This window comes from Anabrus simplex, chromosome 2, assembly GCF_040414725.1.
Source record: "Anabrus simplex isolate iqAnaSimp1 chromosome 2, ASM4041472v1, whole genome shotgun sequence".
Taxonomy (NCBI): Eukaryota; Metazoa; Arthropoda; class Insecta; order Orthoptera; family Tettigoniidae; genus Anabrus; species Anabrus simplex.
This window is the reverse complement of record NC_090266.1, coordinates 345,576,312-345,593,618: the sequence shown is the minus strand read 5'-3', so window position 1 is coordinate 345,593,618 and position 17,307 is coordinate 345,576,312. Positions and strand designations below refer to the sequence as shown.

Genomic DNA, 17,307 nt, shown 5'->3' with positions numbered 1-17,307 from the left:
GCTGATGTGGAGATTTTCTTAGAAAAATTAGATCAAGTCCTTCATAACATTTTCGGTAGGAATAGCAGCGCAGAAGTAATACTTTGTGGTGATTTTAACATAGATTTTGCTGAAGAAAACCTTTCATCATCATCACAACTACTGCATGTTCTTCAAAGCTGTAATCTAAAACACTTAATTTTTACACCCACTCGGGTAACTGCCACCTCAGCTACAACGATAGACAACATTTGTATTAATTTCCATTGTTCTAAAATGCAAGCATCCAATATAAATTTTGGATTATCAGATCATCATGCTCAAATTTTACAACTAGAATTTGAGAATGCTAGCAAGCATTCAACCAAAATAAAGCAAGCACAATTAACTAGTTTTTTCTCTGCAGCTGCATGTGGCAGTTTCATTGAAAGCCTTAAACTTCAGACCTGGACTCCAATAACATTCGGTCATAGCATTGACCAAAAGTATAGAACCTTTTTAAGCATTTTTTAAATGGAATTTGAATTACATTTTCCAAAAAAACTTGCAGTAATTAATGAATCTTCAAAAAAGCCATGGATCACGAAGGGTATACGGATCTCAAGTCAAAAATGTAAATTACTAAGTAGATTAGCACAGCAGAGTTGTGACCAGGTTTTTTGTAAGTATGTTAAAAACTACAAATCAGTCTATCGAAGAGTTCTTAGGATGGCTAAGATAATGCACAATAACAGGAAAGTTAAAGAGTTGTGCAATAAATCACGAACCATATGGAAGGTAATCAAGGGAGAAACCAACAGACATGCAGTTGGAAATAAAGTTGCTGCCATAAAAAATGATAAGGGAATACAAATGAATGACCCTCATCATTTGGCTAATTATATAAACGATTTCTTTCTATCCCTACCGTACAAACTTGAAAATGCAAATAAATCAGATGTATTACCAGAACTCCCAACCTTTGTGCAAAACTCTATGCAGTTAACTCCAGTAACAGAACTGGAAGTTTTTAAAATCATACAATCTTTGAAGAACAAAACTTCCGCAGGTGTAGATGAAGTTCCCACAAAACTCATTAAAAAATGTGCTCCCTATCTGGTACAGCCTTTAACTTATCTCATCAATGAATCATTTTCTAGTGGTCAGTTTCCTAATCTCCTAAAAATAGCTAAAGTTATCCCAGTCTTTAAAAGTGGAAACTTACACGATTTACATAACTACAGACCAATATCAATACTTACTGTTATTTCAAAAATATTTGAATGCGCTTGTTAAATAATGCACAACATGGGTTCAGAGCTGGCAGAAGTACTTTGTCTGCTTTATCACATTTTACACAGTTGGTCGTAAATGCTCTTGATAATGATGAAACTGTGATAGGACTATTTCTTGACCTTTCAAAGGCATTTGATACTGTTGATCATGAAATATTGTTGCACAAATTATATCAGATTGGAGTTAGAGGAATTGTTAATGACTGGTTTGGATCATACCTGAATAAACGATCCCAGTTTGTTGAAATTACACATTGTAACAGTAAAGGGCATAATGAGACATATCACTCTCAGGTAAAAAGCATAGACTTAGGTATTCTGCAGGGTAGTATTTTGGGGCCTGTTCTTTTCTTGATCTATGTGAATGATCTTCCTCACAATAATCAAGTAGAAACAGCAGTTTTGTATGCTGATGATACAAACATAATTATTAATAATCCTGACCCTACGTCTTAGAAACTACAGGAAATACAGTCCTGTCTAGGTTAGAATCATGGTTCAGGAAAAACAAATTAACATTGAACTTTAAAAAGACCCAATACATGGAATTCAAGGCATCTAACTACCATGACAAAACTGCAAAAAAACACAACCTTATATTAAATGCAAATGCAATTGAAAATACGTTGACCACAAAATTTTTAGGTGTCCATATAGATGAAAAATTAAGATGGGATTGTCATATTAAAAAAATAGGGAAGTCTCTGAGTTCTGTTTGTTTTGCCTTAAGGATTTTGTCTAATAGTTGTAGTGAAGAATATGTTAGAATGGCATATTTTGGATATTTCCATTCAGTCATCACTTATGCTATTGGTCTCTGGGGCTGTTACAAATCAAATCTTGATGTTATTTTTCGAATACAGAAACGAGCCATCAGAATTATATTGAGACGTAACAGGTTAGAACATTGCAGACCATTATTTAAGAGACTAAGGATACTCCCAGTACCAAGTATATACATCATGCAATGCATTCTACACGTGAAAAAAAATATTGATCACTTCAGAAAGAATTTTGACAATCACAATTACCAGACCCGAACAAGAAATAATATTTTTATCGAACACAAGAAAAAAACCATTGCCTTGAGACATGTAGACTCTGTTGGAATCAGACTGTATAATAAGCTTCCAAATACGATTAAAGATATTAGTCCCGTCAGTTCATTTACCACAGCTTTAAAAAATCTCCTGCTGAGTAGCTGCTTCTACAGTACAGAAGAATACATGATGAAGTGCTGGTAATGCTGCTACTACTTATTAACTTGTAATCTAGTATATAGCCTTAAAAATATGTTAATGTCACATTGACTATGTTCACATTATTAACACCACACCAATATATTTTTATTTTGTCTTGTAAATATTGGTTATTAATATTATTTTAAAATATTAAGATGTGCTGTCCTAACATTGAGGTATGTGGTGTTTCTGTTCTTCTTTTTCAAAATGTTCATTGTTGTGCATATATTATTGTTAGTATAGGGAAATCACTTGACAACTCCTATACTGTTGGCATATTTCAAAATATGTAATTGTACAGTCTATGGAAGCTAAATAAATAAATGAATGAATGAATATGTATAGGTACTTTAAGGCAGAAACAGGTTCCAAGAAGGACATTCCAGGAATCGTTATGAACCAGGGGAGTGTGTATGCGAGGATCTTCAAAAGGCAGAAGTATTCAGTCAGCAGTATGTAAAGATTGTTGGTTACAAGGACAATGTCCAGATAGAGGAGGTGACTAATACTAAATAAGTATTAAAATTCACCTATCACAGCAATAACATTTACAGTAGGATACAAAAGTTGAAAACTAGAAAAGCAGCTGGAAATGATAAGATTTCAGGGGATATACTAAAGATAATGGATTGGGATATAGTACCATTACTGAAATATTTGTTTGATTATTGTTTGCATGAAGGAACTTTACCAAATGAATGGAGAGTTGCTATAGTAGCCCCTGTATATTAAAGGAAAGAGTGATAGACATAAAGCTGAAAATTACAGGCCAGTCAGTTTGACATGCATTGCATGTAAGCTTTGGGAAAGCATTCTTTCTGATTATATTAGACATGTTTGCGAAATTAATAACTGGTTTGATAGAAGGCAGTTTGGGTTTAAAAAACGTTATTCCACTGAAACCCCATTTGTAGGATTCCAGCAAGGTATAGCAGATATCCTGGATTCAGGAGGTCAATTGGACTGTATCGCAATTGACCTTTCTAAGGCATTTGATAGGGTAGATCATGGAAGACTAGCGGCAAAAATGAATGCAATTGGACTTGACAAAAGAGTGACTGAATGGGTGGCTCTGTTTCTAGAAAATAGAACTCAGAGAATTAGAGTAGGTGAAGCTATATCTGTCCCTGTAATAAATAAGAGGGGAATTCCTCAAGGCAGTATTATTGGACCTTTATGTTTTCTTAAATATATCATCAATGATATGTGTAAAGAAGTGGAATCAGAGATAAGGCTTTTTACAGATAATGTTATTCTGTACAGAATAATAAATAAGTTACAAGATTGTGAGCAACTGCAAAATGACCTCGATAATATTGTGAGATGGACAGTAGGCAATGGTATGATGATAAACGGGGATAAAAGGTTGTGAGTTTCACAAATAGGAGAAGTCCTCTCAGTTTTAATTACTGTGTTGATGGGGTGAAAGTTCCCTTTAGGAATCATTGTAAATACCTAGGTATTAATATAAGGAAAGATCTTCATTGGGGTAATTACATAAATATGATTGTAAATAAAAGGTACAGATCTCTGCACATAGTTATGAGGGTATTTAGGGGTTGTTGTAAGGATGTAAAGGAGAGAGCATATTTGTCTCTGGTGAGACCCCAACTAGAGTATGGTTCCAGTGTATGGGACCCTCACCAGGATTACTTGATTCAGGAACTGGAAAAATCCAAAGAGAAGCAGCTTGACTTATTCTGGGCGATTTCCGACAAAAGAGTAGCATTACAAAAATGTTGCAAAGTTTGGGCTGGGAAGACTTGGGAAGGAGACGAGCTGCTCAACTAAGTGATATGTTCTGAGCTGTCAGTGGAGAGATGGGGTGGGAGGACATCAGTAAACGAATAAGTTTGAGTGGTGTCTTTAAAAGGAGGAAAGATCACAATATGAAGATAAAGTTGGAATTCAAGAGGACAAATTGGGGCAAATATTCGTTTATAGGAAGGGGAGTTAGTGATTGGAATACCTTACCAAGGGAGATGTTCAATAAATTTCCAATTACTTTGTAATCATTTAAGAAAAGGCTAGGAAAACAACAGATAGGGAATCTGCCACCCAGGCGACTGCCCTAAATGCAGATCAGTAGTGACTGATTGACTGATTGATTGATTGAGTCTGTATGAAATTTTATTTCACATAAAAATACATAATTTTTAATTTTTTATGTAAATATTTAAAATTAAAACACAAATTGTTATTTTTTCTTTGTTCTGATTTTTAATTTGAAAAACCATTTTTTATTTCATATATTTTTCGTATTAATGACGACACAATGCAAATTAATTTTATAAACTTCTGTATAGTGAGTGACTAACTTCGACTGCACGTGCTGGCTTCCTTTGTCAAAGAGGAATCCCTCATGAGGTCTGATGAAATGTGATGTGCATGACGTGATGCAGTATTCTTCAGTTCAGTTAGTCACTGCCTTTGGCAAGTTTGTACCACACCGTTTAGGCAGTACTGGTATATTAAGTACAGTGTAAAGTGATTGTGATTGGTGATATAATGCCGAAAGGAAAGTCAAGTCTATGTTCTTGTTTGCAACAATATGTTGCTGAATTTAGTGGAATTTATAAAAGTAACGGCAAAATTCTATTCTGCCAAAAATGTGGAAAATCTGTAAGTGCGAAACAGCGATCACAAGTCTTGCAGCATTTGGCAGGAAATAAACATAAAATAGTCGCTTCAAAAACTACCTTGAGACAAGTTCTTTTAGATGAAGCAGTTTCCTCTTCACATACTCCAGTTTCAGAAAGTTCTCAATATTATGAAGATTTATGCAAAACTTTTCTTTTTTTGTGACATTCCTTTATATAAATTAACAAGTCCACAGCTTAGAAATTTTATTACAAGGTACACACATTTTGAAACATGTCCCTTCATGTTATGAAGAAATGCTAGGAAAGATAAGCGCAGAACGTCAAAATAAAAAAATATGGGTAAGCATGAACGATGCACCAGACTCTAGTGGTGGGAAAATGGGAAACAATGTGGTAGGTGTGCTAGAAAATAATTAAACAGTTCCCAAGTGGAGTTTTCTATTAACACGTTGACTACCAGCTCCTCAGCGGGTGATTTAAACCTCCAGCCGAGCCTTTTTACATCCCCTCATCTCAATAGTGCACTATTTTACATTAAATGCTACTGTACAAAAACAATTGCAGGTACAATATTGAAGATTTCAACACATCTCGAGGATGATTACTAGTAGTGCTTGAAGCTATGGTGCTGGGTTTGACATTTTCCTGGATGGAGAGGCACACAACACTTTCCACAGAACCACCTGGTTTCACGCCGGACGTTGCTTTTTGCTTGGAAAATTGGGAAATTGTCCGATTTCATGCCTGGGAATTTATGAAGCACATGCTCTTTTATTTTCCTATCAAGGCGAAATGGTGGATCATTAGCTGGAGTTCGCTTAGGGGGATGCACCGGTGTACTACACATAGATGCTGATGAGCCTACTGAAGACTGAGATGGGACCGGCGACACAGAAATATTCGTGGCTTATGCTGGTTGTTCATGTTCACTGTCTTGTGAGAAGTTTCTACATATTGTCTGCATGAATGTCAGGAAATATATTTTTGAGTTATTGGATTTTTGGAAAAGCCAGAATGCATTAAAAAATGTACACAGCAAAATGTAGAAAAATATTTTTTTCAGCCACTTCACTGTTGTGCACATGAATGGATACATTGCCAAATACATTGCTGTATCCACTCCGTGCATAAACTGATTATAATCAATAATGCTTACACTTTTCATTTTTTTTTATGTAAGTGAAATCTAAAGAAAATTAACGGTGACTCGTTTTATTCGTGGGAAATGGTATTTTGATGAGTCTATACCAGAAGCAGAATGAACAAAAAAAATGTTCATTTTATTATATTTTTTTTCTGACCAAGCTTTCATTCATACTGTAGGCTACTTAACCTGTAGAGAGCCAGACAACGATATATCGTTGTTTCATATATACTCGTAAAGTGCCAACCACGATATATCGTTGTTTGGATAGCGCGCAATTCTATAAGAGTTTGTACAAGTTGAGCCGTCAGATTGCAACATTTTATGTGTCCAGTCCAAAGAGAATTGTCATTAGATTTTAACTACGTCGCTAGATAGTGCATAAATTCATTCGTTATCATGCACTGAATTTCTAAAGCCCGTGTTCATCTACGACGTATGATCTCCATGCCGCGTGAGTAAAATGGCGACTAGCGGGAGAAGTTATTTTGTTAACGATGACGAACTGGCTGTATATCTTAATAATTTTTAGTACAGAAGGGGATGATGAAGACTCAGATAAGGAATTCACTCCTCTAATAAGTGAGCAAGGGGAAAGTGAAAGTGTTATTTGGAGTGATAACGGCGAGTTTTCAGTAAACACTCAACCACGTGCTCATTGTCCGAGTGTAAACATTGAAAGTGGTAATGACCGTATGAGTGACGGTACTGACGATGACGGCTGTAACAATACCCAAAAGCAAAAATTTAATGTTTTCCGTGAAATTCAATTAGGTCACGATGCAAAATACCAACCCTCACGTGATTATTATGATACTCCTGGCCCGAGACACGCCCCTTCGTCAGACGCAAACCTATAGCGTATATTTATTTTATTTTTCACGGCTCAGTTATGGAACCTCATAACTACAAACAGCTATGAGAAATCATGTCTTGTCACCACATGCCAGAGCACAGCAGTAGCGCCCGGTTACATTGATTGAAATGAAGGCTGTTTTGTTGGAAATGGTTATAGCTAGAGGGACGAGCATATTTTCTTATTGGGTAAAAAACTCCCGTTATATTCCATGGTTTGGAGATATGTTCTCAAGAAACATATTCCAATTGATCTTGAGATTCTTTCATCTTGTGAACAATGATAATCTATCACCATCTGGTCACCCTGACTACAACCCATGTGCCAGGTTCGATCCCATTGTTGGCCATGCCAATTTAGGACACTGCAAAGAAGTCATCAATATATATCGTTGAGTTAAATTTTTTGTTTTTTTCTGTTTTGTTTCTGATTTTTAAATTTTGGTGTTTGAAAATTGTTTGGAAAATATTTTTTTTCCAAATACCCAAGGGCATTTTAGTGTTTTAATTTAGTTCAGCATTAAGAGTGTATTCTTGTTAACATTCAATAAAAATTTCAAGTTATAGTTATAACATTTGTGAACTATTTAGTCCAGAGAGTGAGAACCTGCAAAATTCTCTAAATCTGTCTGGCACTCTTGGCATACTGTGAGCACCCGGGCCTGGCACTAAGAGGAATAAGCACTGAATGTTCAGTTGTTTTTAAATATTTTAGTTCATTTTACATTCACTGTTATTAGTGTTAGTATGACAATTCGTAAAAGCATTTTATCAAGTAGGCCACATGTCAGGCAGTATCAGTATCTGTAGTTATATACATTACTAGCAAGATACCCGTGCTTCGCTACGGTATTATACTGAAATTTATAATTGAATGCTTATTGTTTTAGATATATAATCCGCCGAAATTCGCAAACTGACTCGTTTTCTGCGAGAATCCACCAAAATTCCCGATCTGACTGGTTTTCTATTATTTCACGGCACGTTTCCTCCCATTTTTCAATCTTCCTTTCCAGCAATCGATTTCGTACTTCCCGGGCTAGGCTCAGGTATTCCTCCCGGTCAGTTGGGTCCGTAAATCTTTGCCATCTTTTCCTATAATCATTTTTAATATGAATAAAATCCTTCAGGAGATCCGGCGTGGTGTCATATTGGGTGCCTTGGCGGCAATGAACCCGCGGCCGGACTGCATTCTTAGTCATTTGTCCAGGAGGCGTTACCAGCGCGATCCGCACATTTGACGACGGTCCGGAATATTATTATTATTATTATTATTATGTGTTGCTGGAATTGCTGATGACAGGGAAAACCGGAGTATCCGGAGAAAAACCTGTCCCGCCTCCGTTTTGTCCAGCACGAATGTCACATGGGGTGACCGGGATTTGAACCACGGCACCCAGCTGTGAGAGGCCGGCGCGCTACCGCCTGAGCAACGGAGGATACTTATAAGTCCATTAATAACAGTAAAATCAATTGGATACACCTCCTTCTACACCCCACCGCCGTTAAGTTTATTTACCGCCACACACACACCCCCCCCCCACCAAAATATTACAATAATGCTTGTTTCTTTATGTTTAAGGGAGATTCCAAACACCAATGTTCACGTCTATTACCTTCAGTTTTGAGATATAAGTATCCCCATAAAAATAATTTACCTTTTTCACTTCATTTCACAATACTCCCCCCCCCCCCCGAAGTGAATTTTCCCCTCAAAAAATACTTGTTTCCTTAATAGTAAAGGATCTTCTAAATACCAATTATCACGACTCTAACTTCTTCAGAGTTTTTGATTTATGTGTCCTCATGAAAGGAATTCAACTCCTTTACACTCCCGCCCTCCAAGATGGTTTCCCCACCAAATGCGTTTTTCTTTGTTTTTAAAGGAGATCCAAATACGAATTTTCACGTCAGTAACAACTTTATATTTATTAGATGTATGTATTCTCATAGAATTAAGTCAATTAATTTTTCAATTCGTTCACCCCCCCCCCCCCCCCCCCGCCTTCAAGGGATTTTCCGAGAATACGTGTTTCTTTACTTTTAAAGCAGATTGCAAATATCAAATTTCACGTCTGTAACATCTTCATTTTTGAGATATCAGTAGCCTAATTAAAAGAATTCAATACCATTTTCAGTCACTTGTACCCCCCCCCCCCCCTTCCACCCGAATGGTATTTCTGAAAACTAAAAATACACGTTTCTTTATGTTTAATAGAGAAAAAAATACCATTTTTCACTTCTGTAACATGTTAAGTTTTTTTAGATATACTGTAAAAATTCTCATTTTAAAATTTCACCCCTTTTGAGTTCCCCATAAGCGGAGTTTCCAAAAACAAATCACCTATGTTTTTTTACATTTACAGGAGATTCCAAGCACCCACTTTTTACGTCTGTAACATTTTACGTTTCCAAGATATTCTGTAGATATAGTCTTTCAAAAAATTCACCCCAATTTGTCACTCCTGTTTAACCGCCATTAATTGGATTTTCCAAAAACTAAAAAATACGTGTTTCTTTATTTTTAAAGGAGATCCCAAACACCAATTTTCAGGTCTGTAATATCTTTCGTTTCTGAGATATATGTATCCTCATTAAAGGCATTCAACCCATTTTTCACCCTTTTACACCCCTCCTATTAGGATTTACAGGAAACAAAAAATACATGTTCCTTTATTTTTAGAGGAGATTCGAACTACCAATTTGTACATCTGTAAATTTTACAGTTTTAAGTTGTAGACACACTCATTTTAAAAAATTCACCCCCCCCCCTTTTCACCCTCCAATATTTGGATTTTCCAAAAACGAAAAAAATACGTGTTTCTTTACTTTTAAAGAAGATCCAAAATACCAATTTTCAGGTCTGTAATATCTTCAGGTTCTGAAATATAAGTAGCCTCATTAAAGGCATTGAACCCGTTATTAACCCTTTTACACCCTTCCTATTGGGATTTTCCGAAAACAAAAGAATACGTGTTTATTTATTTTTAAAGGAGATTCTAAATACCAACTTTTACATCTATAAACTTTAAAATATTTGAGATATAGATACACCCATTTTTAAAAATCACTCCCTTTTCACCCTCCCCATTAATTGGATTTTCCACAAAAAGAAAATACGTGTTTCTTTATTTTTAAAGGAGATCCCAAACACCAATTTTCAGGTCTGTAATATCTTCAGGTACTGAAATATAAGTAGACTCATGAAATGCATTCGACCCCTTTTTCAACCTTTACCACCCTTCCTATTACAATTTTCCGAATACAAAATATACGTGTTTCTTTATTTTTAATGGAGATTCTAAATACCATTTTTTACATCTATAACCTTTAAAAGTTTTGAGATATAGATACAGTCATTTTATAATATTACCCCCTTTTCACCCCCCTTAAAAGTAAAGAAACACGTATTTTTTTCGTTTTTGGAAAATCCAAATATTGGAGGGTGAAAAGGGGGGGGTGAATTTTTTAAAATGAGTGTGTCTACAACTTAAAACTATAAAATTTACAGATGTAAAAATTGGTAGTTAGAATCTAAAAATAAAGGAACACGGTTTTTTTTGTTTCCTGTAAATCCTAATAGGAGGGGTGTAAAAGGGTGAAAAATGGGTTGAATGCCTTAATTGAGGATACACATATCTCAGAAACGAAAGATATTACAGAACTGATAATTTGCATATGGGATCTCCTTTAAAAATTAAGAAACACGTATTTTTTAGTTTTTGGAAAAGCCAATTAATGGCGGTTAAACAGGAGTGACAAATTGGGGTGAATTTTTTGAAAGACTATATCTACAGAATATCTTGGAAATGTAAAATGTTACAGACGTAAAGAGTGGGTGTAAATCTCCTGTAAATGTAAAGAAATATAGGTGATTTGTTTTTGGAAACTCCACTTAAGGGGAACTTAAAAGGGGAGAAATTTTAAAATGAGAATTTTTACAGTATATCTAAAAAAACTTAACATGTTACAGAAGTGAAAAATGGTATTTTTTTATCTCTATTAAACATAAAGAAACGTGTATTTTAGTTTTCGAAAATACCACTTAGGTGGAAGGGGGGTGGTAAAAGTGACTGAAAATGGTGATGAAATCTTTTAATTAGGCTACTGATATCTCAAAAATGAAGATGTTACAGACGTGAAATTTGATATTTGCAATCTGCTTTAAAAGTAAAGAAACACGTATTCTCGGAAAATCCAATGAGGGGGGCGGGCGGGGTGAAAGAATTGAAAAATTAATTGACTGAATTGTATGAGAATACATACATCTAATAAAAACTAAAGTTGTTACAGACGTGAAAATTCTTATTTGGACCTCCTTTAAAAACAAAGAAGAACGCGTTTTGGTGGGGAAACCATCTTGGAGGGCGGGAGTGTAAAGGAGTTGAATTCCTTTCATGAGGACACATAAATCGAAAACTGAAGAAGTTAGAGTCGTGATAATTGGTATTTAGAAGATCCTTTACTATTAAAGAAACAAGTATTTGCGGGAAAATTCACTTGGGGGGGGGGGGGGGTTATTGTGAAATGAAGTGAAAAAAAAGTGAATTATTTTTATGGGGATACTTATATCTCAAAACTGAAGGTAATAGACGTGAACATTGGTGTTTGGAATCTCCCTTAAAACATAAAGAAACAAGCATTCTTTTAATTTTTTATTGGGGGGGGGGGGGTTGGCGGTAAATAAACTTAACTTCGGTGGGGTGTAGAAGGAGGTGAGACCAATTGATTTTACTGTTATTAATGTACTTATAAGGATCCTCCATTGCTCAGGCGGCAGCGCGCCGGCCTCTCACAGCTGGGTTCCGTGGTTCAAATCCCGGTCACTCCATGTGGCATTCATGCTGGACAAAACGGAGGCGGGACAGGTTTTTCTCCAGATACTCCGGTTTTCCCTGTCATCAGCAATTCCAGCAACACATAATAATAATAATAATAATAATAATAATAATAATAATAATAATAATATTCCGGACCGTCGTCAAATGTCCGGACCGCGCTGGAAACGGCTCCTGGACGGATAATGACTAAGAATGCAGTCCGGCCGCGGGTTCAGTGCCGCCAAGGCACCCAATATGACACCACGCCGGATCTCCTGAAGGATTTTATCCATATTAAAAATATTATAGGAAAAGATGGCAAAGATTTACGGACCCAACTGACCGGGAGGAATACCTGAGCCTGCCCGGGAAGTACGAAATCGATTGCTGGAAAGGAAGATTTAAAAGTGGGAGAAAACGTGCCGTAAAATCATAGAAAACCAGTCAGATCGGGAATTTTGGTGGAATCTCGCAGAAAACTAGTCAGATCGCGAATTTTGGCGGATTATATATCTAATACAATAAGCATTCAATTATACATTTCAGTATAATACCGTAGCGAAGCACGGGTATCTTGCTAGTATTTAATATAACTTTAAAGCTTTTCAGTCAGTCGAAAACACTAATTATACCATAACAGATATAACATAGTTGTAGAAAAAATACACACTGTTTAATAAAGAATGGCGTGTTTCATTCTACAAGAACATCCTCAGATTCTATCAACCATTTCAAATCATGGGTGTATATGTACAATATTTAGATCGATGTTTTTATAGCCCATAATTACAGACGATAAGCATTTGGGTTTTTGCCATGTAAAGAAAATAAAGTGAAATTCTTTACATTTCGCTGAGAACTTTGCTCTGCGACTGCAGAAGAAAATCTTGTCTGTTCACGAGGAAGACTTCTCTATTAATGACGGTTTGAATTTAAGGATACTTCACTGTTGATCTATTTTAAGTGGTACTCTTGTTCGTTGGTGATGAAACCATCTTAGCTCCAATTAAGATTCTTGTGCAATTGTAAGTGTGTAGCAAAATAAATAGGAAGGCCATCAGATGAAACAAAGATGAATGTGGTAGAAGACATAAATAAAATAAAATGATAAAATATATTTTTTTTAAATTAGCTTTTCAATGAATATGATATTATTGGAAAACAATTTTAGCAGGCTAGCAACAAAATTCAGAAGAATAAAAGAAAGTGGATTTTGAAAGAACTTCTAAAAGATGACAGGACATTTTCCAAGGGAAAGGAAATAGGATTTCAGTGCAGAAAAAGTAATTTTCTGAATTGATGGCAAAAGGTTCAAAGGTACAACAATCTTGTCTTGCTGTGTGCTAAAATCTATCTCTTTTTTTTTTAAACGTCGCACCGACACAGATAGGTCTTATGTCGACGATGGGATAGGAAAGGCCTAGGAATTGGAAGGAAGCGGCCGTGGCCCTTATTAAGGTACATCCCCAGCATTTGCCCGGTGTGAAAATGGGAAACCACGGAAAACCATATTCAGGGCTGCTGACAGTGGGGTTCGAACCCACTATCTCCTGGATGCAAACTCACAGCTGCGCGCCCCTAACCGCACAGCCAACTCGCCCGGTCTAAAATCTTTTTATATTCTGTTTGTGCAAATTCACAAAATGATTTCAGTGCTTGAACTCCTACAGAAAATATGTGCAAGTGTTGATAGATTTTATTTATAATTGACTGGATATCGATAAATAGGCTGTCTACACCAGTTTGAACAGCACTGTGTACTGCATACAATACCAATCAAATTATTTGTTGTATTTTGTTGTAACTTGTAACACAAATTACATTTTCCTTGACTCCTCTTCTCATCGAATTTTGTGTTTGTGTTGCCCATGGACACAGCAATCACCTTTCTTGATTTCAAACTTTATTTTTAAAACATCTTAACACACAACAAGTAAACATTTGAGGTTTCTCCACTTACATTTACCAACTCCAAAACTGTCACAATCACAGCTTTATGAGGGTGAAAATATCTAATGAGCGAGGGCATTACCGTATTTACTCGTGTATTAAACCCCCCTTGGATCTTCAAGATGAAGAAAATGAAAAAAATAAATCTCGCATACAAGACCCCTCAACGTAATTCATCAGAAAAGAATAACGATTCTGCTTCGAAGTGGCTAAAACCCTTATGCAACTCTGATGACATCACACAAATTTGTAAACAGTTTTGTCCATACGACTCAAGCAATGAAAACATGCGTCGAAGTCATGCAATACATCTGTGTTAAGAAATGTCCGCCTCCATAGTGTAGGCCTACTGCAGCTCTGATGACGTCGCGCAAAGAGTTGCACCACCTCGGGACGAGGAAAATGAATTTAGTTAAGAAATATTCACGGTTGTTGCTATTAATATAGTAGGCGAGATCATTAACAAAGTGATCATTAAATATATCGTAACTCGGGCCAGTATAGGGTTTTTGGGAGAAAAGTAGGCTTAAAATGTGATAAAAACAATACAATCACAATTGTTTTACTTGCCAACATACCTAACAATTAATAATAATATTGATTTTTTATGTCCCCACTTACTTTCAACGATTTTCAGAGATGTCAAACAAAACATACTAGGGTATGCATTAATAAAAAATGGGATACAACAAACGTACAAAATTAAACATTATGATAATAAAACGCATTACGCATTAATGCAGCAAACTTTCCTGTTATTTATTTTTATTCTTTCCGTCGTGGAACTTTTGGCACTATCCGGGCGATAGCATACCTAACCTAAACAATGCGGTTTAGGTAAATCCTGATGTGATAAATGTAGAGAACCACCATAAAATATACTTTATAATAAGGGCCTGACTTTCAACAGGAATAGGAAGTATTATGTCTGGATGATCCGATCACAACCTCTATAGAACGTATTGGTCGGGATGCTAACCAAAAGTTATTTTTAAAACATGTGAATAACTACGGAATGAGATGAACAAATACACAAGTTAATGGGGATATATAGTCAATATTTTATCAGTTACCACAAACAACTGAAAAATAAATCTGTGTCAGTTTGATCCATTCAGAGCAGAAAGGTTAAGACTTCATTTCCTAATCGAATATTACCTGCAGGTGACTTAATTCGATTGTACTCCATTACTTTTGTTTTGGATTTATTTATTTTCATCTTATACTACTCCTCCAAGACTGTCCATACCATTCAGCAATTTTTCCAGATCTTTTGAAGACTCAGATAAAATAACAATATCATTGGCAAATCTCAGAGCTATGATTTCTTCTCCTTGGATTGTGATCCCTTTCCAAATTGCTCTTTGATATTCTTTACTGCCTGTTCTATATAAACACTGAAATGGGGAGTGGACAAACTGCAGCCTTGCCTCACTCCTTTCTGGATTTCTGCTTCTTTCTCGTTGTCCTCGATTCTTATCACTGCAGACTGATATACATGTGGGCTTGTCCTTCTTAATTCGATCCTCTCAGATCAGACATAAAGTGAGGATTGCTTCACGTGTTCCTATATTTCTTTTAAAGCCAAACTGATCTTTCCCCAAGTCAGCTTCAAACTTGTCTTTCCTTACCATGCTGGGTTGGTATCTCCAAAGGCTGTCTAATCCTGAGTGTACTTCATCAATTCCAGGGGCCATGTTCCTATTTAGGTCTCTCAAAACTCTGCTGAATTCTGACCTCAAAATTGGGTCTCCCATTTCATCAGCATCAACTTACTCTTACTGTTCAAGAACTGCATCATCTACTTCTTTTCCCTTAATAAAATTGTTCAATATGTTTCCTGCCATCTTTATGCCTTGTCTTCTTTCCCTAGAAGTGGTTCTACACTACATCTGACTTTTAATATATGCAGGCTGTGGCCTATGAATAGTAACTGTCCCAGCAATTGCCTGGAAATTAAAATGGGAAACAACAAAGAAACCATTGTCAGGACAGTCAACAGTGGCGTTTGAACCCACTCGCTTCTCAAATGCAGAGTTTGACTCCATAGCCATAGCACATTAAAAGCAAACTGTATGGCTTGAGCATGTGCATGAGCAACTGAAGGATTGTACCAAAAAGAAGGGATGTTTTCCTATTTTGAGAGGCAAAGCAGGTACTTAAATGCAGAACAGAAACTTCAAAAACATTTAGTAAACAAATCAACAGATATAAAAATACTGAACATCTCCTTCACGTTCAAGACATTGTTCAAGAAATATAGCACAAGTCTAGCTACCAACAACTCTGTAGAGTTTTTCTTTAAGCTACAACACGCTAGAACACTTTCTGCAGGATACACATGTTCACTCAAAAATGGCTGATAGAATATGAGAAGTGAAGTAGACTAAAGATTTTATAAAAATCATTGAATTCTGAGCAAAAGTTGACTTAATGTGGGAGGTTTTAGAAATTTGTAAATCCTGAGGGATTGCTACGACATCCTTCAATAATAAAGAAAATTTTATTAAAATCAGTACTGTTAACATTTCAATAAATATAGTTAAAACAGTATTTTACCTCATTTTCTCCATCCTGATCAAAATCTAGGAGAGCTAAGGAGCACACATTGTCTCCCGTAACTGTCCAAAATGGATCATTGCCTTCATAATCAAATCCTTGTATAGAACAGTTACCGCCAACAATAGCTAAAGGCTTCTGATGTGTTCCAAGCTTTCCAATTATTATCACACTGGCCCCGTCAGCAACCTACAGACAGAATGATAATTATTTAAACTCAAAGATACACATGGAAAAGTATAAGCTATACTGAATCCAATAAACAACCTAAATATATTGAAACACTCATATAAAATACAGTAGTCTCCTTCATAAATGACAAAATAAAATTATAACAGAACCAATTCCAGTATAAGACAGCATTAATACTCAAATATATAGCTCATTCTAAAACAAAAAGTATTCAGGTATTAAAATGTAACTGAATATCCAAGAGAAATTTTAACGGGTTTAACTATTTCACTTCCAAATGTATGTTAATAGTTTCTTGCATTACCTTTCATTATTCAGGAAGAATAATCCATTACAGAAGTTCCAACACATTCTGAAAATCTTTCCACTTTACTGTGTGAAGAAATTATTGTCAATGAATAAATATGCAGGCAAAAATAATCTTCCTTATAGTGGTTCCTTCCTTTTCAGCAGAGCTGCACTGGATGATATAGACAGTTGAAGGACCTTCAACAGAGTCTTGTACTTGGATAAATTGCTTTCTACATTGCACAACATAATGATGTCATATTTGAAAACACGAGAAATCATTACAGGAAAGATTTACCTAGTTCACTCTTATTAAATTCTGCTCCTTTACCACCAAGAATGTCAGCAATGTTGCAGTGTTAAATATCCAGGATTTCATTTAAGCATACTTTGTCATTTGCA

General features: G+C 35.7%; 1 protein-coding gene across 1 annotated transcript in view; it reads right to left on the bottom strand.

Annotated features, from left to right (window-relative positions):
* Nucleotides 1-17,307, bottom strand: part of LOC136864133 (Bardet-Biedl syndrome 2 protein) — a 220,991-nt gene that overhangs the window by 181,487 nt on the left and 22,197 nt on the right. Inside the window, exon 3 of the mRNA XM_067140753.2 lies at nt 16,426-16,614. Within this exon, the coding sequence (XP_066996854.1) occupies nt 16,426-16,614 (189 nt within the window). The remainder of the gene's footprint in view (nt 1-16,425; nt 16,615-17,307) is intronic.